The sequence below is a fragment of the Telmatherina bonti genome, assembly GCF_933228915.1.
Source record: "Telmatherina bonti genome assembly, chromosome: 12".
Taxonomy (NCBI): domain Eukaryota; kingdom Metazoa; phylum Chordata; class Actinopteri; order Atheriniformes; family Telmatherinidae; genus Telmatherina; species Telmatherina bonti.
This window is the reverse complement of record NC_136610.1, coordinates 33,963,756-33,981,610: the sequence shown is the minus strand read 5'-3', so window position 1 is coordinate 33,981,610 and position 17,855 is coordinate 33,963,756. Positions and strand designations below refer to the sequence as shown.

Genomic DNA, 17,855 nt, shown 5'->3' with positions numbered 1-17,855 from the left:
CCCCGGTCCAAACCAAAGCAGCAGATCTCCAGATAAGAGGAGGCAGAGAGTGGATGTGTTGGCGTGGAGCAGGGCCGGATTAAAAGTGCACAGGCCCCTGGGGCCCAGAGTGTTCCAGGGGCCCCCCTTCCCCACCACATATTGTGAAAATTGTGAATGATACAGTGTGAAATGACATTTCTAAACCAGTGGTACCAATAGTAATCCACTAGACACTTGTTTCTTTGTTGTTGTTTTTGTTTTTATGCTTCATTGTATGTATTTCCTTTTTCTGGTTTAATTAATTACTTAATTTATTCTTGTATTTAGATTATGGTGATGTTCTCGATAGTGTTTCCAATCTCCCCAGCACTGTAATTTATATTATTTTCACTCATATTGTCTATCATTTGAACCTTTCCTCTTACGTTTTTTCTTTTATGAATGTTCTACTGTTACTTTTAAAGTACAAACTCAAATAAAGAAACAAATAAACAAGCTATCTGGCTTTTATGTACATTTTGTTTCATGTCCGAACTGCTGGTGTCGTCCTTACGTGGGGCCCACCTGGGCCTAAAAAGAGCCCCAAGTGGGCACAGGCCCCTGGGCCCAGAGTGTTCCAGGGGCCCCCTTCCTCACCGCATAATTGTGAAAATTGTGAATGATACAGTGTGAAATGACATTTCTAAACCAGTGGTATTAATAGTATTCCACTAGACACTGGTGTTACTGTCTGGCTTTTATGTACATTTTGTTTCATGTCCGAACTGCTGGTGTATGCCCTACATCAGGGCTACTCAATTAGATGTCCAGGTGGGCCAGAGTTTCAAAAAATAAAAAATAAATAAAAAAAATGAGAGACAGTAAATAAAGTAAGGTAAAATAAATCAGTGAAAATAAATAAATAAAGACACATTTACATTTTGAAAAGTAGTTTATTCATTTTTCTATTTTAAATTCAGTCCCACATGGCAAATGCACAAAATAAAATAATGAAAATTCCTGTCAGAACCTATTTTTCTCCTAACTTGTAACATAAAAAGGTCATATCAAACTAAACTTCTCGATGTGGTGCCTCCTCGCATTATAATCTTTAAAAATCGACACACTCTCATCGCTTATTAAACACATCGGTTTGGCGCTTGAATGTGACGGAAAAATAAACAGATAATTATCAGTCCAGGCTGGGTTAAATCTGCGGTTTTGTTGTCAATTTTGCGTTTTGGAACAGAGAGCGACATGCTTGCTAGCGCTACTCTTACAACTTCAAAACACAATATTTATTATTGCTAGACAACCAAATGTTGCATTCATGGTCTGCACAACTGTAGGGTTGTAGGCTACTTAATTAGCGAAGGAATGACTGAAGGTTCTTGATTAAAATCTTTATTCTTTTACATAAGCTGGACCACATAGAAGTTGGTTCTGGGCCGCATGTGGTCCGTGGGCCGCCATTTGAAGAGGCCTGTCCTACGTGGTAGGGCTGTGACAATACGCTTTTGTCCCGATTGGATTAGATTACGATTACGATTTTTTGAGTACCGATTCGATTTAAATTGCGATTCTCACAATTCTTCTATATTGCTCATTTTTGTGGATTAAAAACAAAATAAATGCTTAAAACATTTTTTTTTTTTTTGCATGTCATTTTTCTTGATTTCAATGAGGAAAAAAAAACAACACAGAAGACAGACTGTCATTTTGCTGCTTTAATGCCCAAGAAGACAAGTAAAAAGATCAATAAAAACAATAAAAATGACAAAAATTTTATAATGGATTATTTTCATTTATTTGAAAAAAAAAAAAAAAATTTTAACAAAAAAAAAAAAAAAAAAAATTTTAAACAAAAAAATCGATTTTAAAATTGTGAAGCAAAAAAATCCAAATTTTCGATTTTTTTCATAATGCCCACTGGATAATCCGGCCTTGGAGGACGTGACATCGTGTCATGCATGGATCCGTGGATGGACCATTTGCTTGTTACTGTCAGACCAGTTCCATTAGCTGTTTACGCAGTTTAATGCTAAAGAGCACGACAGACTCCTCTTGTTCCGAGAATCTAATCTTTAGATCTATCAGGGTGCAGGTTGAATGTTTTAAAGCCCTGCATGGTAAGCCTGTCCATCCCTAATTCAAGTGGAAATAAGAGGCTTAAAGCTCATCCACTTTCTCTTTAGATCTCCCACCCTAAACCTCCGTCTTTGTAGCATTGGATACAATACTCTGAAGTGAAATGTCAGTTTGCTGAGGCTGCTAACTGTACAGGGGCGCTGCCAAGGAAATTTGGGCCCTATGAAAGACAACGGCATGGACCCCACCACTTGATCGCAAATTTTAGATTTTTTTTTTTTGCTTCAGTTGCTTTAAGCTGATAAAAAAATAGCTTTTCATGGTAATAATAAAGATCTGGCATTATTTAACCCTTTATGGGGCAAGTGACTATTTTTGATCACTTTGTTTCCTTTCATATTAAGCATGAAACTTTTTTTTTTGTTAATGTAACAGAATGGAGGTCTTGGTTCATACCAGTAGGACAATTTTAGGTTAAAATTCGTAATTTGAAGGTATTTTATTGAGTGCCCTATAAAGGGTTAAATCACAGTGCATACATCTAACTAGGTTATTTTAATATAAACGGTTTATCAGTTTATATTACTGCTATATTTTATTACAACCTTTGAAAAAAGTATTTTTGATGAAGGTTTAATGATTTTCTTATATAGTTTATAAATCTTTTTGGGCCCCTATCAAGTCATGAGGCCCTTAGAATATTCCTAACTTTTCCACCCCATACGGGTCCTCATACACCTCAAATACCCAGAAACTGAAAAAAGTAATAAAAAAGTAATAAGAAATAAACTTTTCAATGATGAATGAATGTAACGATTAAGTGACTGTAACATATGCTTGCAAAGAGCACCTTTACAGGCAAATCTAGAATCCCTTTATGTGGTTTGATTGTACATGAAGAAATATAAAAAGCCAGACATAGTTAAGTTAGAGGTCATTTATTGTTTCTCTCTGGACTGGACCAGAGCAAGGCGAATGATATGCAGTTAAAAAAAAAGGCATCCATCAATCCCAACAGTCATAGTGAAGCATCAATCCACAGGCACTGTGCATGGAGTACGAATTTACCAGAGTGATTGTGTTAACTGTTAGACCACACAGTCTGGTGTGTAAAATGTGTGGAGTGTGAAACTATCTGTAAATGTGTGTTCGTGCACAGTCACTTTTGTTCTGCTGCTGCCTCCTGCAGCTGCTCCTCTGATGCAGAGGGCTCCGTAACCTCGGTCGCTGTGTCACCTTTGTTCAAGGTGACCAGCAGGAATTCTTCCTTCGCTTGGGCCTGTGGAGGATCCATACAGCCCACGTCGTCAGTCAGTGGGTCGCCGTAGTCAGGCGATGCGACCGCCTGGGCTCCTCTGTCCATGGTCGCGTCCCTGTCCTGGTCTGACAGCTGAGGTAGACTGGCCAAGAGTTCCTAAATGCAAAGGTGAGAGATTCACCATTAAAGTTTACCACACGGTGCTTAAATTGACTTTGTTGCTGTGGAAACCATGACTTTCAACGTACCTGCTGTCTCTCACGATCATTATTCCTCACAGCGCTGAGCAGGCTCTTTGTGAAGTTTGCGAGATCCTGGTACTTTTGTTTTTGGTTCTCTAGCTCGTTCTCTAAGAACTGCACTTCTTCGTGCTGAAACAGAAGAATTAAATGTGCCAGAGAGTTCAAATCAGAGCTCAACGGCACAATACAGTGCGTATTAGACCATGACAATTGGCTCATTTCAAGGCTAAAGTCTCCTCAAGGTGCTTTAAAAAAAGCAATTTATTGCAGTCCAACCGAACAGTTGTTCACAGTGTAGCATCAACTTTGATTAATCCTGTTTTTACCTTAAATTCCAGCAAGTTCTGCATCTGCTCGAGGTCTGAAGCCACTAATTCCCCATCATCATCCTCATCAGCCTCTTCATCCTCATCAATGACTTCGATCTTCTGTAAAAAGCACAAACCAGATAAATGATGACGTCGTTTTGAACATTTTAAATGACATTATTTCAAAGGTTAGGTATAGAAAACGGATGGATGCATGAAAGGACTTATCTGCTCTACGGCGGGACGATATGCCCATTTCTGCTCTCTTACACTGTATTTTAATACAACGGAATTACTTAAAAAGCCATTTATTTTTATATTTTCCATTTCTGCTAGCTGGTAGCACAATGAATCTGGAATATTAATATAAAAACCTTTGAGACAACACCTTAACCAGTATTCACTGGTTTTTAAATTATCTGACAAAGCACAACATCTAAGCAGGCTGCTGAAGGAAGGAGGAACATTGAGTTAATGTTGAACCGCTTAGTCCAGTTCAGGATCCTATCCCAGCAACCGTCGGCCAGTTCATCACAGGGCCAATACAGAAGGACAAACAACCATTGATTCAGTGATCAATTAACCTAGCTAACCTAACATGCATGGTTTTGGAAGTGGGAGGAAGCCAGAGCTCATGCATGCACAAACTCTGCACAGAAAGGTCACTCTGCAGCCGGGGTTGAATCAGCATCCTTCTTGCTATGAGCCCAAAGGCAGAAAAAACACTATTTAATTCAGTTTAGTCACAATATATCCCACACATTGCTACATGCAAGACAGCAACAACGAGGAGAAGCTGCACGCTTGTCTGCAGCTTCTCCTTGTTGCTGACAATTAACCCAGGAATGTTGCATCATAAGTGAAGGAAAATACACACAAGAGCAATTTTACAGGGGAAACGGCACCAGATTAGATTTCTACAAACTTTTTCTATTTAAATCTTGTTTGGAATTCATAAATAAAAAGTGCGGCTACCCCCCAGCTTTAATCTGTGGATACATTTTCTTCAGGCTTAGTTTTTGCCATGCCTAATGATAGTTTTGAATTAAAGGTGCTTCATCTGTAAACCCAGTAGCTCTAGGAGACTGGACTTGGACACCGCTGGTGTTCTGTCTTCCTCTTCGTGTCTTTTATGGTGTTATTTATCCCAACAAGGTGCGCTGGCAACTAATAAACTAAATTAGTGCTGCAGAATTCTCCCTTCACTCGGGGTTGTTTGTCCATTCAAAGACACCGTAGTGAAAATGACGGCATGGACACGGCAGCTGACATGTATGTGGACACATGGCAAGTAGATTTTTTTATTTTACACTTCCATTAAAGAAAAGGTGAAAATCACAGTAGTCCCTCATATACCTGGAAACTGAAATAGTAATAAATAAAAAAAAGTAATAAGAAATAAACTATTGATAAATAATGATTAAGTGAAAAAAGACATTGCTTTTTAAATTGAACGGATTTGAAAATAAAAATTAAAAATGAACAAACAAAACTGTTTGGGACAAATTCAAGCACTGTTGTTGGGCAGTGCGGTAAGATGCCCGTCACCAGGTGCAGAAGTCTGAGTCACAGAAAACACCTGCTTGTTCAAAATATTAACTAACTATAATTTATAATGTTTGTTTTCTTTTTTTTTCTCTATCGAGCCAAAATTCAGAAGCTATGTGGTGATTTTCAATAAAAACTTTTTGAATATTATTCTGTCACTCTCAACTTATTACAGTGACAACCAGGCCTGGAATTTCTGACCTGGTATGTAAATATCATGGTAAAAGTGTGTAAAAATGTTTATCTTCTCCTCAAAGATAAATACAGTACGTCACCAGGAAAGCTGGAGTCTTCTTGTTCCATTTGGACATCATGATAATAACTTTATATTTAAACACTGGCTTTCAACATCCACCAAAAGAAACACATAAACTTAACTCCAAATACGTTAGATTTAACTCCTATTTGGCCCGGTGATGCTCGGGGTCGTATCTGCTGCATGCAGGACTCCTGCGGGTCATACGAGAAACTGCACACTGGAAATAAGATGCACCCGCCAGAGCTGTATATAATTTTTTGAGGGGGCACACGGCCAAAGACAGGGGCAACTACGGCCATGGCCATGACATTCCTGCCTTTGTGTTCCATCTTTTATGAGAAGGTTTGAAAACATTTGAGGTCGACTGTTTTCGTAAAGTGATTCGATAATAATTCGATGCACTTTTAACCTATGAAAGCAGCAGTAAACCTACTATAATGTGCTGAAATTCCTGTTGAACGGAGCGATTGAGCATCAGAATGTGAATGAAAGATGCCGTGATATCTGAGTTTGTGCGTTTCAGGCAAACTCAGGTCTTCTATTTAACGTAAGTCCGTCTTCTGTCTCGGTTAAACCTCCCTCCCCAAGTGGAAAACTCAGATAAGACTGCTGTAATATCAGATGAAATACCACATTATTGGCCAGTGGAGCAGCAGTGGACACATCTGTCCCATCATCTCCGTCTCTCGGTTGTGAATCGATGGTCCCATCTAGAGTTGAGAACACTGTGTGAATGCTGAGATGCACTTTATGCACAACAGTGCAGGTTCACACGTCCAAAGCGTCATACCCTCAGACAGGCACACAGATCCCCCGTCGTTCAGCTCATCGCCGAGTTCAGGCGTTGTGAGCCTCTCCCCATCAGGGCTCAGGCCCACCGGAGACGCGTTTCCTGGGGATGTGTTTGTGAATACAGCGGGTCCACCTTTAGGAGGAGGGATTTCGATACCCATCAGACGGTACTTCCTGCGTCTGTTGCTGATCCATGTCTGCAAATCAGAAAAACTAAATTGTGAGTGTTTTTTTATTTCATCAAATTGTGATTTTTGAACCAATTTTCTGCAGAATATTGAGGAAAATTCTCCTGTGATCTCAGCTAGCACCACTCACAAGTCACTGTGCATGCATGTGGCGATCCCAACTTCCTGCTCTCCCTCTGAAGGCAAACATTTCTCTTCTTTGCAATAAATATCCTTGTGGGTAAGATGGCAGAAGGTCATGTGTGTGTTCCAGGACTGAAGGCCTAAATTTAGTCCATTAGCATTCCAACACTGGCCCCGATACGTAACTGCATGACTTTTAAAGAAGTTTGCAGAAGGAAGTTAGAAACTTTTCCAGGTCACAAACGATTTCTCTTTCCTAAGTCAAGTCAAAGACTTCAGACTGCGAGTCCTCTTTGACTTTTTAGATCCGCTCCAGGTTGATTTTAAAAGATTCATAAAGAGAAGCACATAAAAACTCATCACCTGAAAGCATTTTATACTTCACAAAAAAATGTGTTTCTGAAGTGGAATGCCATGATGACTTGATTTCACAATAAACTGCTATGTTAAACAGCACGATTATAAAATATAATACAAATACAAATATATACGTTGATATCCAATTATAAGTAAGCATATTTTTTGTAAATGAATAGTTTACATGATAGGATGTAATATGAATGGACATTACTTGCATGCATTTACTCATGTAAAATGGATGTAAAGAGAGGATTTTGAAGATGTAAACAGCTTGTTTTCCAGGTTTGAACTGAAGTGTTGATGTGCTGTGTAACTTTTTACAAGTTTTTGTTTTTGATATTATAATTGTGCCAGACCCAGGAAGAATAGATGTAGCTTGCTACAGCTCATAGGGATCCCTAATAAACTGAACTAATTAACATGCAGATCCCATAATATCTTCATTTTCCATAAAGGATTATACGTGAGTCGTTTCGGCAAATCGTTTGCGTGTTGCTGCTTGAGTTGATTTGTCTTCGTTCCCTGTGAGTTCCAGTCATGGGATAGTATGGCAGAGGAAGACTTATTCGCTCCAAACAAACAGAATAGGTCATCGGTGAGTGTTTTTTGTTTGCTTGTTTGTTTATATGAGAAAGGTGTCACTGTGGAGGATGAACAAAGTGGAACAACTGCTAGCGGAGACTAAACTTTAACCGAACGTAGACACTTTTAAATCCTCATGCACATTAAATCTGCATTGTACTTTTTATCTTATCTAGACTGTTGCTTTTTAATAGTGTAATTTAGTTATTTCATACGATTTTACTGTAATTTGCACAGCCTTTTAGTTACGTCTCACTTCTTAATGCTTCCTCTGCACTGTGATGCTTTCAGTCTTTTATGAAAAGCACTTTGATTTGTCTTCTACATGAAATGTGGTGAATAAATGAATGAACCATGAAAAATGTTGCTATGAAAAGAGGAATACAATACAATACACCCCCAACGGTCAGTAAAGGCTCAGTAACTTGGTGACACAATGTTAATGTTTACATAATGTTATATTGAAATGAAATGTTGTATAATTTGCAATTATGTAATTATGTATAAATGGGGGTTGTGTTTATAAGGCAGGATTAAGTGAATGTTGCTTCACATGGATGAGAAAAACTGATAAAAATCTCAAAATTTGCAAGACAATTTTGCTGTTCAAATAGGACTGATCCGCTGTGAGTCAGGCTGTTTTCAGTCACCTGAGTGCAATGACTGAATTAAATTTAAGATATATGGTCTAGTTTCTTTGTAAAATGACACTATTTCAGTGTTATTTATGTTTCAGACAGCCGTTGTTCTGCTAAATACAACTGGAAGCTGGTTTAAGCTAAAAGTTATGAAGCAAATAGTGTTATTTTTTAAAGCAATGAATGTTGAATTCTATGATTTATTGTGTGTATTACGACTGTATACTGTTTAAGTTTCATTGTAATGGAATTTAATGTGTAGTACTATAGTTTTCATGCTGTGAAAGTTTTACGTTGTTATTAATAAAGGGGGTTTTGGACTAGATAAGTGCCCAACTTCTTCCAAAACCCTTTTTTGAACTTAAGAAGTTTGTTTTGTTTGTTGTTTGTTGTAACCAATATTTGTTTTGTTTTTTTAGTGCGAAATAAATTCTAAAAAAAAAAAAAAAATTAATAAAAGTTTTCCTTGTATTTCTAAATTCTCTACTCAGGTTCTAAAGAAACGCTCGAGAATATTTTTATTATGTAGTTTGCAGAAAGAAGCCTGCCAAGTTCATGCAGAGGTCCTGCAGCCTTTTCCTTCTGTTTTCTCTGAAAGAAACCCTATTTATGAATTTACTGATGTTTACAGAGCAGAGGAGATTCTGCCTTAACGGCATTAAAACATAGAGGATCTATTGGGAGTTCTCATGAGCTTTCACACATTTATGATGTTTTGAAATGAATGAACACATAATAATCATAATATCCAGATTATTTCTCTTAGATTCATCGTACCAGGAAACCATTTCATCTCATTCTGCAGCCTGATGAGACTTAAAGGGGTTTGTTTTCTGTGCAGACATGACTGAATGCACGAATCCACAACAGCGCAGAAGGAACTATAAAGATCCGTTTTAAGAAAGCAGTCTGACTTGCCTGCACAGCCAAACAGTTTATTTACATAAAGACATGGAAAAGTGGTCTGAAAATCTGAGGCTAGAAGCATCGTGGACGTTTTCCTTTTGTTTCTGCACGAGTCCAATGCATGAAATGTCTGTGAAGCTCTTTACCTTGACTATTTCAGTGTCTACGCTGAGGTGGTTGGCTGCAGCCGTGATCTTCTCCCTGCACACTGAACCCAGGCTGGTCATGCCTCTGTCCCAGTAGCGCTTCAGCTGGATGAGATCCGCATCGCTGAACTGAGTCCGATCCTGCAGCTGAAAACAGGAACTTACACTGAGCAACGCAGTGCATATTCTCTCTGTCTTAGATTCGTGATGTTTAAAGCATTTATATCCTTGCTCGGCACGATTAGGAAGAACTTACTGTTCTTTTCCTGGAGTTGCTGATAACCCAGGGGGCTGCAGATACAGCAAGTGAAGTCTATACATAAAGAAATAGAAGTTAAATCTTTGTAATCCCTCTGAAAGACAGCGGTGGTGATACCAGCACCTCTCCTACCTGAGAACTGGGCTCCCCTGTCAGTGAGGTCTGTGCTGTGAGCGAGTAGCTGCCGTGAAGTGTCACGTTGCTGTGGAGCGATGCCGGTCTGGAGCCGGTCAGAGGAGGAGTGCGGCTTCCCTTCACCACCGACGCCTCGGCTCCGGCCGGGCTGGCCGACCTCCGCTCTCTGTGGATGTGTGTTTGGGCCGCCATGTTTGCCAACTCCTCTTCCCTTTGCCACTCATCCTCTTCGTCTCCAGTTTCCATGGCAATTGAGAAATTGTGGACGGTGTCCAGAGGCGGCGATCTGCGGGTCTCTTGGCTTCTCCGAACGGGCGCTTGTCTGAATCTGAGTCGCTCCTCCTCGCTCTTCTCTGTCAAGGTGAAGACTTGCTGAATGCGAGGCGTTTGTTCAGAGGGGGGGCTGCAGTTCTGCACAGGGAGCGGGGCCCGAGGCTTTTGTGGAGCCGGCGGTTGAGGTTGAGGGTTGGAGTGAGGTCTGGGCTGAAGCTGAGTCGGGGCTTGTGAGGAAGAGGGCCAAGGCCGAGTCTGCGCCGTGCCATACTGTCTAGTCCAGCTGGGAGGTACTAGTCCTGCCCCTGCACTCACCCCCCCCTCCCCGGTGGATAAAGTGCCCTTCCTGACTGCAGTGTAGAGTAACGGTCCTGAGGCAGATGTGATGGATGGGAAAGTCTGAGAGAGGGACACTAATTTGGGGTGGACGGATGAGGACGTGGAAGTGTTCCTACTCTGCAGCTCCTGGTTGTTTCGCGATGAAGACGACGTCTGGGCTGAAAGCTCCGAGTCCGACTGAGACAGGGGGGCGGCGGGTCTCGGTCTGGGGCGAGGGACGGCGTTCAGAGAGTAGATCCCGGTCAGTATCACGTCGTTATTATTGTTGTTGTTATTGCTTCCGCTGCTGAGAGGAGAGGAAGAGGAAGGGGAGGAAGATGCTGACGAGAAAGAAGGGAAGGACGAGGATGGAGGGAGAAGGTGCACGCGGTTCTGGATGGTTCGCACTGCAGCCACATCGGCAGGAAGCAGCGCCCCCGCCGCCAAGCTGTGATTGGACAGCGCACTTCCGGCTAGCGTGTGATTGGAGAGCAGCCCTCCGACTATTCCGTGGCTAGATAAGGAATGAGGCACGCTTCCGTTCTGGTCGGCTTTGGAGGCAAGCTTTCGCCTTTTGTTGCCAACCCATGTCTGCGCGGAAACAACAACAAGAACATCGCTTAAAAAGCGTTCAGCAGCATCTTAAGAGCTGCTAATCAGCCAAGTGGGGATAATAATTCATGACTGCACAGCTCAGACTTGCGGAGCATAAATCACAGCGTCACCCATTTCCAAACACAATAATGTTTCATGTTCCTACCCGGACGACGCTGAAGTCCAGTTTGGCCTCCTGAGCACACTGCAGTATCAGCTGGAAGCAAGCCTTGCTCTGATTGGTCATCCCATTCTCATAGTAACGTTCCAGGATCCTCTGCTGCTCAGCTGTAAACACTGACCGCAGGTTCATCTGACACATGGTGACAAAGGAAGAACGTTGTTTTACGTTTCATCTTCAGCAGAACTGCAACATATTTTGCTCTTCAGATACTCACAGTCTGCAGGCCGCGTCTCTGTGGCCACGCATCCATTCTGCTACTGGAGGGGAACGGGGCAGCCATGCAGATCACAGCAGCGCCTCCATATTTCTACGACAGCACTGTTTTGGTTGTGTTCATCTTGGCTCAGTGTGTCTGGCACACTATGCACTCGTGTGACTGGGGAGGGGGGATACAACACACAACTTTCTTTTAGCAAGTGTACAAAAAGGGGGATGGCGACATTTTATATGCTGGACTATTACATACGGTCATATTATAATAATAATAATAAGAAGAAGAAATGCAAAGCTCAGTTCGAAGTTTACAAAAAGTAATCAAGTGAAAATGTTCTGTGACATTAAGAAAAAACAAAAAAAAACAAACATCCTAAAAGAGCCAAAAGGAGACCAATGACTGGTTAACTTATGACTAGACTGGATCATGGTGATGCAGCTGCACCTTGCATCCTCAGATTGGATTCCATTTATTTTATTTTATTAAGTCTGACAGGAAGCGAGCTTACTAAAACAAAAGAAAACTTCTAAACAAGCAAGATTAAGCCAAAGAACTTGTTTTTACCTGTTGTCCCTGGCTAGATCCAACAAAGCCTCCCATTTCTCTCATGAGATGACTAGTGACATGTGTTTATATAGAAAAATGAACCTCTCTTTACTTCAGCTTTTCCTGTGATGCTTAAAAAAATTAACTTTATGTCATTCAATGTCTAACTTACGTTGTTTGTTTACTGTCCCTAATGGGAAACTGGGTTTACAGACGGGTTTTACAAAGAAAATATTATTACATCAAACAATGATCTCTCCACTTACATACACAAAACATGACTTTTCAATAAAATACCCCCACCACCTCAAAAAAACCCCACTTCAATCAAAAAAACAGCAAACTAAAATAGCAAAAATGGAATAAAACAGCATCCAAAATGAGATTGATCAATAAAATCACAAAAAACAAATAAAACCACATGTACTTATTTTAAAAAGCTGTTGAAGGGGAAACAACTCATGTGAATTCCATCCACTTTACTTCTACAGTCTTAAAATGACTTGGATGCAGCTACATTAACCTTCTGCATCTTTATGCAATCATATGCACATCTATGTGATCCACAGGGGGGGAGACCCTGCCTTTAGCCAGCTTTCCTGCAATCCTGACTTAGATGAAGTGGTATAGAGAATAAATGAATGAATAATTATATTAAAACATGTAACTATTGGAACTCCAGTGCAAACAGATGATAAGCTGGACCGGTCTAACCACATTGAGGGGGTGTATAAGGAAGGGATACATCAGACTGCACTTTCTGAGAGGGTGTTTAGTTCCTTCAGCATGTGCCGACCTCTGATCTGCAAGTTCTTATCAGTGGTGCGTTGCAGCGACAGAAATCTGAATAAACTGGACCTCAGCAGGTGAATGATGTGAAGATGAACAAGTCAGGTCCTTGAGATCTACTATCCTACAACTTTTAGATCAAGGCAAGATTATCCAATGGGTATTATGGGCACAGGCCCAGGGGCCCACATCCACTTGGGGCCCATTTAGGGCCCACGTAGGGCATACACCAGCATTTTGGACCTGAAACAAAATGTACATAAAAGCCAGACAGTAACACAACAGTCTCTAGTGTATTGCTATTGGTACCATTGGCTGAGAGATGTTAGAAATGCCGTTTCATAGTGTATCATTCACAATTTTTACAATATTGCGGTTGGGAAGGGGGCCCCTGGAATACTCTGGGCCCTGTGCACTTTTTTTATCCGGCCCTGTTTTAGATGCATCCCTTCTCCTATAGAAGTAGGACGTCATTCCTGTCATTTGGCTTATTATTTGGTAATAATTTTATAAACATGCTTAAAACTTGCATTCATTCATTTTTAAGAATAAATAAAGTACTACTATGCTATTGTTAACTGACCTTAACTGATGGAAGTACTGTTTTCCTGGGAAAATAAACGTTTTAAACATTTAATAATAATGTCTGACGAGCGATAACAAATTGATATTACACGTTTTAAATAAAAAAAAAGTTAATTGTTATTAAATTAGGGAAAGAAACATGGTGCAACTCTATGAAATGCTTGAAGAAAAGAAGCAAATCGCGATGATAAATATCTGTTTGGTTTCATATTCACGCGCTTCGTGTGAAACTTGTTTGTTGACGGAACTAAGTGATAATTATCTAGGATAAAGCACCACAGTAGAGCTTAAAAAGTGCGCTGGAAGTTTTGAATAAACCACAACAGGATGTTTTTGTAAACAGAAAGTGGCATACGGGTATGTTGTGTGACCAATAAGCAGGCGGCGGGTTTATTTTTGGTCGGCTGACTGCGCATGGTTACAGTCAATATGGAAACACTGCGGTGGAATTAGCAAACAAATCGTGGGCAAGTCAGATTAATCCGCCGCCGTGGCGCGAGCCAGCGGATTTAGGGGTATAAATACCACACGGGAAAGCCACGCTTTAGCTTCACGAGTGGGAGAGCCAGATAGTAAACAACCTGCTTTCCTTCCCCGCAGCGGCCATGCAAGGCAGCGCGGTAGCTTGCAGGCCCGAGCGGCCATGTCCGAGCCAGCTAGCGTTAGCTGCAGCTAAACTTTTCCTTTAAATCTCTGATTTCCCGACCCTGGAAGGTTCCTTCTCACTGGCCACGAGCTGCGGCCGCGTGCCAACAAACGCGCTCACCAGTGGGCTTTAGTCGAAGATTGACATCATTTCCCCCCACGTACCATTTTTTGATGTCAAAATCAGACGAACGCTCCAAATCAGCAGATTTCTTCACCAGTCCCCTTTGCTAGACAATGAAATCAGAACGTCCGATCATCAATTCTAATCATGATTGTGACGTGTACGCAGACAGGAGCCAATGGGAGCGCGAGATCATCGCTGTGACATTGGGAAAGGCCTGAAAACGGAGCGCGAGGTCCCGCCCACTTTGTTTAGCGGGTTGCTGGAGGGGGGAGGAGCGGGAGGTCACAGACATGGAAGCGGTCGGGACTTGGGTGGGAATCGGATCGTTTCCTCTTCATCACGCATCTTTTCACGCGCTGATTCTCCTGGTTTCCAATGAAAACGGCGCAGCTGGATGTGAATATGTTTCACAGCAGACCAGATGTTTTTATTTATGCTGATTGCAAAATGTTTTGTTTGGATTTCTGATTTCTCTGCCAGATTCAGAATTGTTCAGGGGATTATGTCATTTTTAATTATTTTTAAATAAATGTTTGACGATACATTTAGCCTTAATTTTTCTCTTTTATTATTGTAATTGAATTGCAAACCTAGAACATTTTAACCTGGCATATACTACAATTATGAATATGTCCAATGCTAATTTTCTTTTCTTTTATATCTTAAACCATAATAACAAAATAATATAACAAGTTAGGCTTTGTTTTAATGCTTATTTGCAAACAAGTAACTGTTATTCTGACTTTGATTTCAGCTACCAAACCCACTACAAACCCAACTGTGTCATGTGTTTTATCGGGTCTTTGCTGTATTTTAAAGTTGCAAACATGAAGTTATTGTAATTTCCTTGTTATTATTGCATTGATCTGAAGAAGATTTAATTTGTTGTTGGTGGAAGAAGTAATAAAGACTTTTATTATATTATAAAGACTTGTTTGTAATGTGTATGAAGGAGGGATGCTTGGACTTATTGTAGAAAGTTCATGTGTCCAGATGTTCAGAACTCTTGTTTCTCTTCATGTGTTGAAACAGGAAATAGTTTCTATTCTATTCTATTCTATTCTATTCTATTCTATTCTATTCTATTCTATTCTATTCTATTGTCATTTAGCAGACGCTTTTTAAGCGACTTACATGTAAGTGAGAAGAACACAAGCACGAAATTAAACAATACACACCATAGGACTGTGCTAGTGGACTGTCCAGTTGGACGGAGGTCCTTACATGAAGTGCCACAGACTTTTTTTTGCTCTCTTCCCACTCCACAATATTATCTGTGTTATAATACAAAGAAATGATACCATAATGTTTGTTGCAAAGAACTGGGTTGAGTTCTCCATCTCCTCTGACAAATAGAGAAAGACTAAGTGTAGAAGTGCTCCTTGAAGAGCTGAGTTTTCAGCTTGCTCTTAAAAGTAGACAAGGACTCTGCAGAGTGGACAGTTTGGGAGATCATTCCACCATTGTGGCACAACAGAGGAAAAGAGTCTGGCTGGTGATTTAGTCCCACATAGTGGTGGTAAAATGAGGCGTCTTTCACTGGTGTAATGAAGGAGTGTAGGTATGGATAAGGGAGTGAAGGTAGACGGGAGCCGTTTGAGTCATTGTTTTGTAAGCCAATGATGCGATTATCTTTTTAAATATGTGCAAACATATAAGTTAATGCACTTTGTAAGGCAATCTCATGCATGTGAAAGTCTTTAGCTCAGCCTGAACCCTGAAGATGGGCATTTTCTTTTTTTTTTTTGTTTCCTAAAGCAATTTTTAGCAATTGAAGATGGATCTTTTGTTCTCAGTCAAGATGACCCCACTCTGCTTTAGTGATGTTGAGGTCTGGTTTCTGGGGAGGATTCATCACTCCATCAGACCTGTCGCCACTAGTTTTGGGTTAGTTCTTGTGTCACTTGGTGTACCTCAGCCTTTTCCTCCTGTTTCCCTTCACTGGAGAAAACCATTTTGACTGTTCCATATAGAGCATTTCATACAAGGCTTCAGTGAACAGCAGACGGACCAACTGATCGTCTAGATGTTAACCCCACCCTCTCCCCTATCACTTTTACACACAACCTTGTCAGAACTATGATATTATGGGCATTATTAACAATATTAAACACCCCCTCCATAAACTCCTGGCAGGACGGAGAAGCAGCTGCAGTGAGAGGCTGATCTCGGTACGGTGGAGGACTGAGAGGTTCAGGAGATCCTTTGTCCTCGCTGCCATTAGACTGTACAACAGCAACTTCATAAATTCACTCATTCATTCATTTTCTAAACCGCTTTATCCATTCAGGGTTGCGGGGAAGCTGGAGCCTATCCCAGCTGTCTATGGGCGAAGGCAGGGTACACCCTGGACAGGTCGCCAGTCCATCACAGTAACTTCATAAATATTAATTGATATTCTTATTTTACTCAGTTATCTATCTATCTATCTATCTATCTATCTATCTATCTATCTATCTATCTATCTATCTATCTATCTATCTATCTATCTATCTATCTAGTTTTTTTTCCAGGCCTGACACTTCTGCTGTTCTCCTGTCCAGAAGATGCACAACATCTTACCACTATTTTGACTTTAGAAATTACCTTGTTGGTGAAAAATGGTCTCATGTCAGTCAGTCTCTGTTATCTTAGTATATTTTTCATACATATACTGAAAGAAATTGTGACATCATGTCTTTGCTGAGCAGTAGACTCGCTCCTCCTACTTAAAACAGGTTGTATTACAAAGTTCTGTGTTTAATGGCAACACTATTGTGAGGACTATCTCACAAAATGTGAGAAGTATTCAACTTTTAGGTGCAACATACAAAAAAAGTAACGAGTTAATGGTTAAATGACAATGAATGAATGATTTAAAAAGTTTTACACTTCTTCCTACTCAAACATATAGATTGTTCCCATGTAAATTATATTTTTTGCGTCACATGTGTGATTTCTTAATTTTATTTGCTTTGTCGTTTTATATCCATGCTTGAGTTATAATCTAATTACTGTTAAAAATAATGATGTTCACAAAGTATGAGATGATCTCATGGATTTATGCAGAATCATTGTAACTCCTTAGTCTCAAATAATTTATCAAAACAAAAGCTAACAACATCTTTCTTTCCATTTAGCTCTTTTATGCTTGAATGACTCAGGTCAGACTTAAGAGGTTTAACAAACAGTGAAACAGATTCGTGGCCTGAAACTGAGTGAATGTGCAAAAAAATCCATGGGAACTTTTACTTCGCACCACTTCAGAAGACCACAACAAAGTCTGGCAGCTTGTGAAGCAAGATCCAAACAACATGAGGCGGCTCAACACGTTTGCACGCGGCTACGTTTCATGCTGCTTTAACCCATGACGTCACCTGTATCGCAGGTGCGCAGCAGGGGGCGCTGTTCCGCTTTATTACGTCCACGCACCGAGCAGCAACGCCTGACAACTGATGCCCATATCCTCATACGTGTGATAGTGAAGTTGAGTAGATGGTGAAAACCGCTGACTCTTCGTGGTTTGGTGTGGTAGAAGCTCGCACACACGCGCGCGCGCGCGCACACACACACACACACACACACACACACACACACACACACAAACGCGCAGGTTATAACAAATACATTTAAAATGGTGAAGATGCCGAGTTCTCTCTTTTGCATGGTAAAATCAGAATAATTAGCCTTTTTATCTGTGCACAGTGTCTGTGGGAGAGACGTTTGACGTACTGCAGAGTATTTATTGCAGCGTTGCTATAGTAACCACACGTTTTATAGGCTTCTTAAAGGATATTTGCATAAAGCC

At 40.6% G+C, this 17,855-nt stretch overlaps 1 protein-coding gene across 1 annotated transcript; it reads right to left on the bottom strand.

Moving 5' to 3' along the window:
- Window positions 1–2,971: 2,971 nt before the first annotated feature.
- Window positions 2,972–14,285, bottom strand: hdx (highly divergent homeobox). The gene is made up of 11 exons (XM_079250568.1): window positions 14,107–14,285; window positions 11,377–11,538; window positions 11,145–11,291; window positions 9,791–10,975; window positions 9,656–9,712; window positions 9,400–9,546; window positions 6,455–6,653; window positions 6,295–6,374; window positions 3,876–3,977; window positions 3,556–3,678; window positions 2,972–3,463 (listed from the first exon to the last, which is right to left on the bottom strand). Exons 2-11 carry the CDS (start codon window positions 11,440–11,442, stop codon window positions 3,209–3,211), a joined length of 2,361 nt encoding a protein of 786 aa, XP_079106694.1. The 5' UTR covers window positions 11,443–11,538; window positions 14,107–14,285; the 3' UTR covers window positions 2,972–3,208.
- Window positions 14,286–17,855: the final 3,570 nt, after the last annotated feature.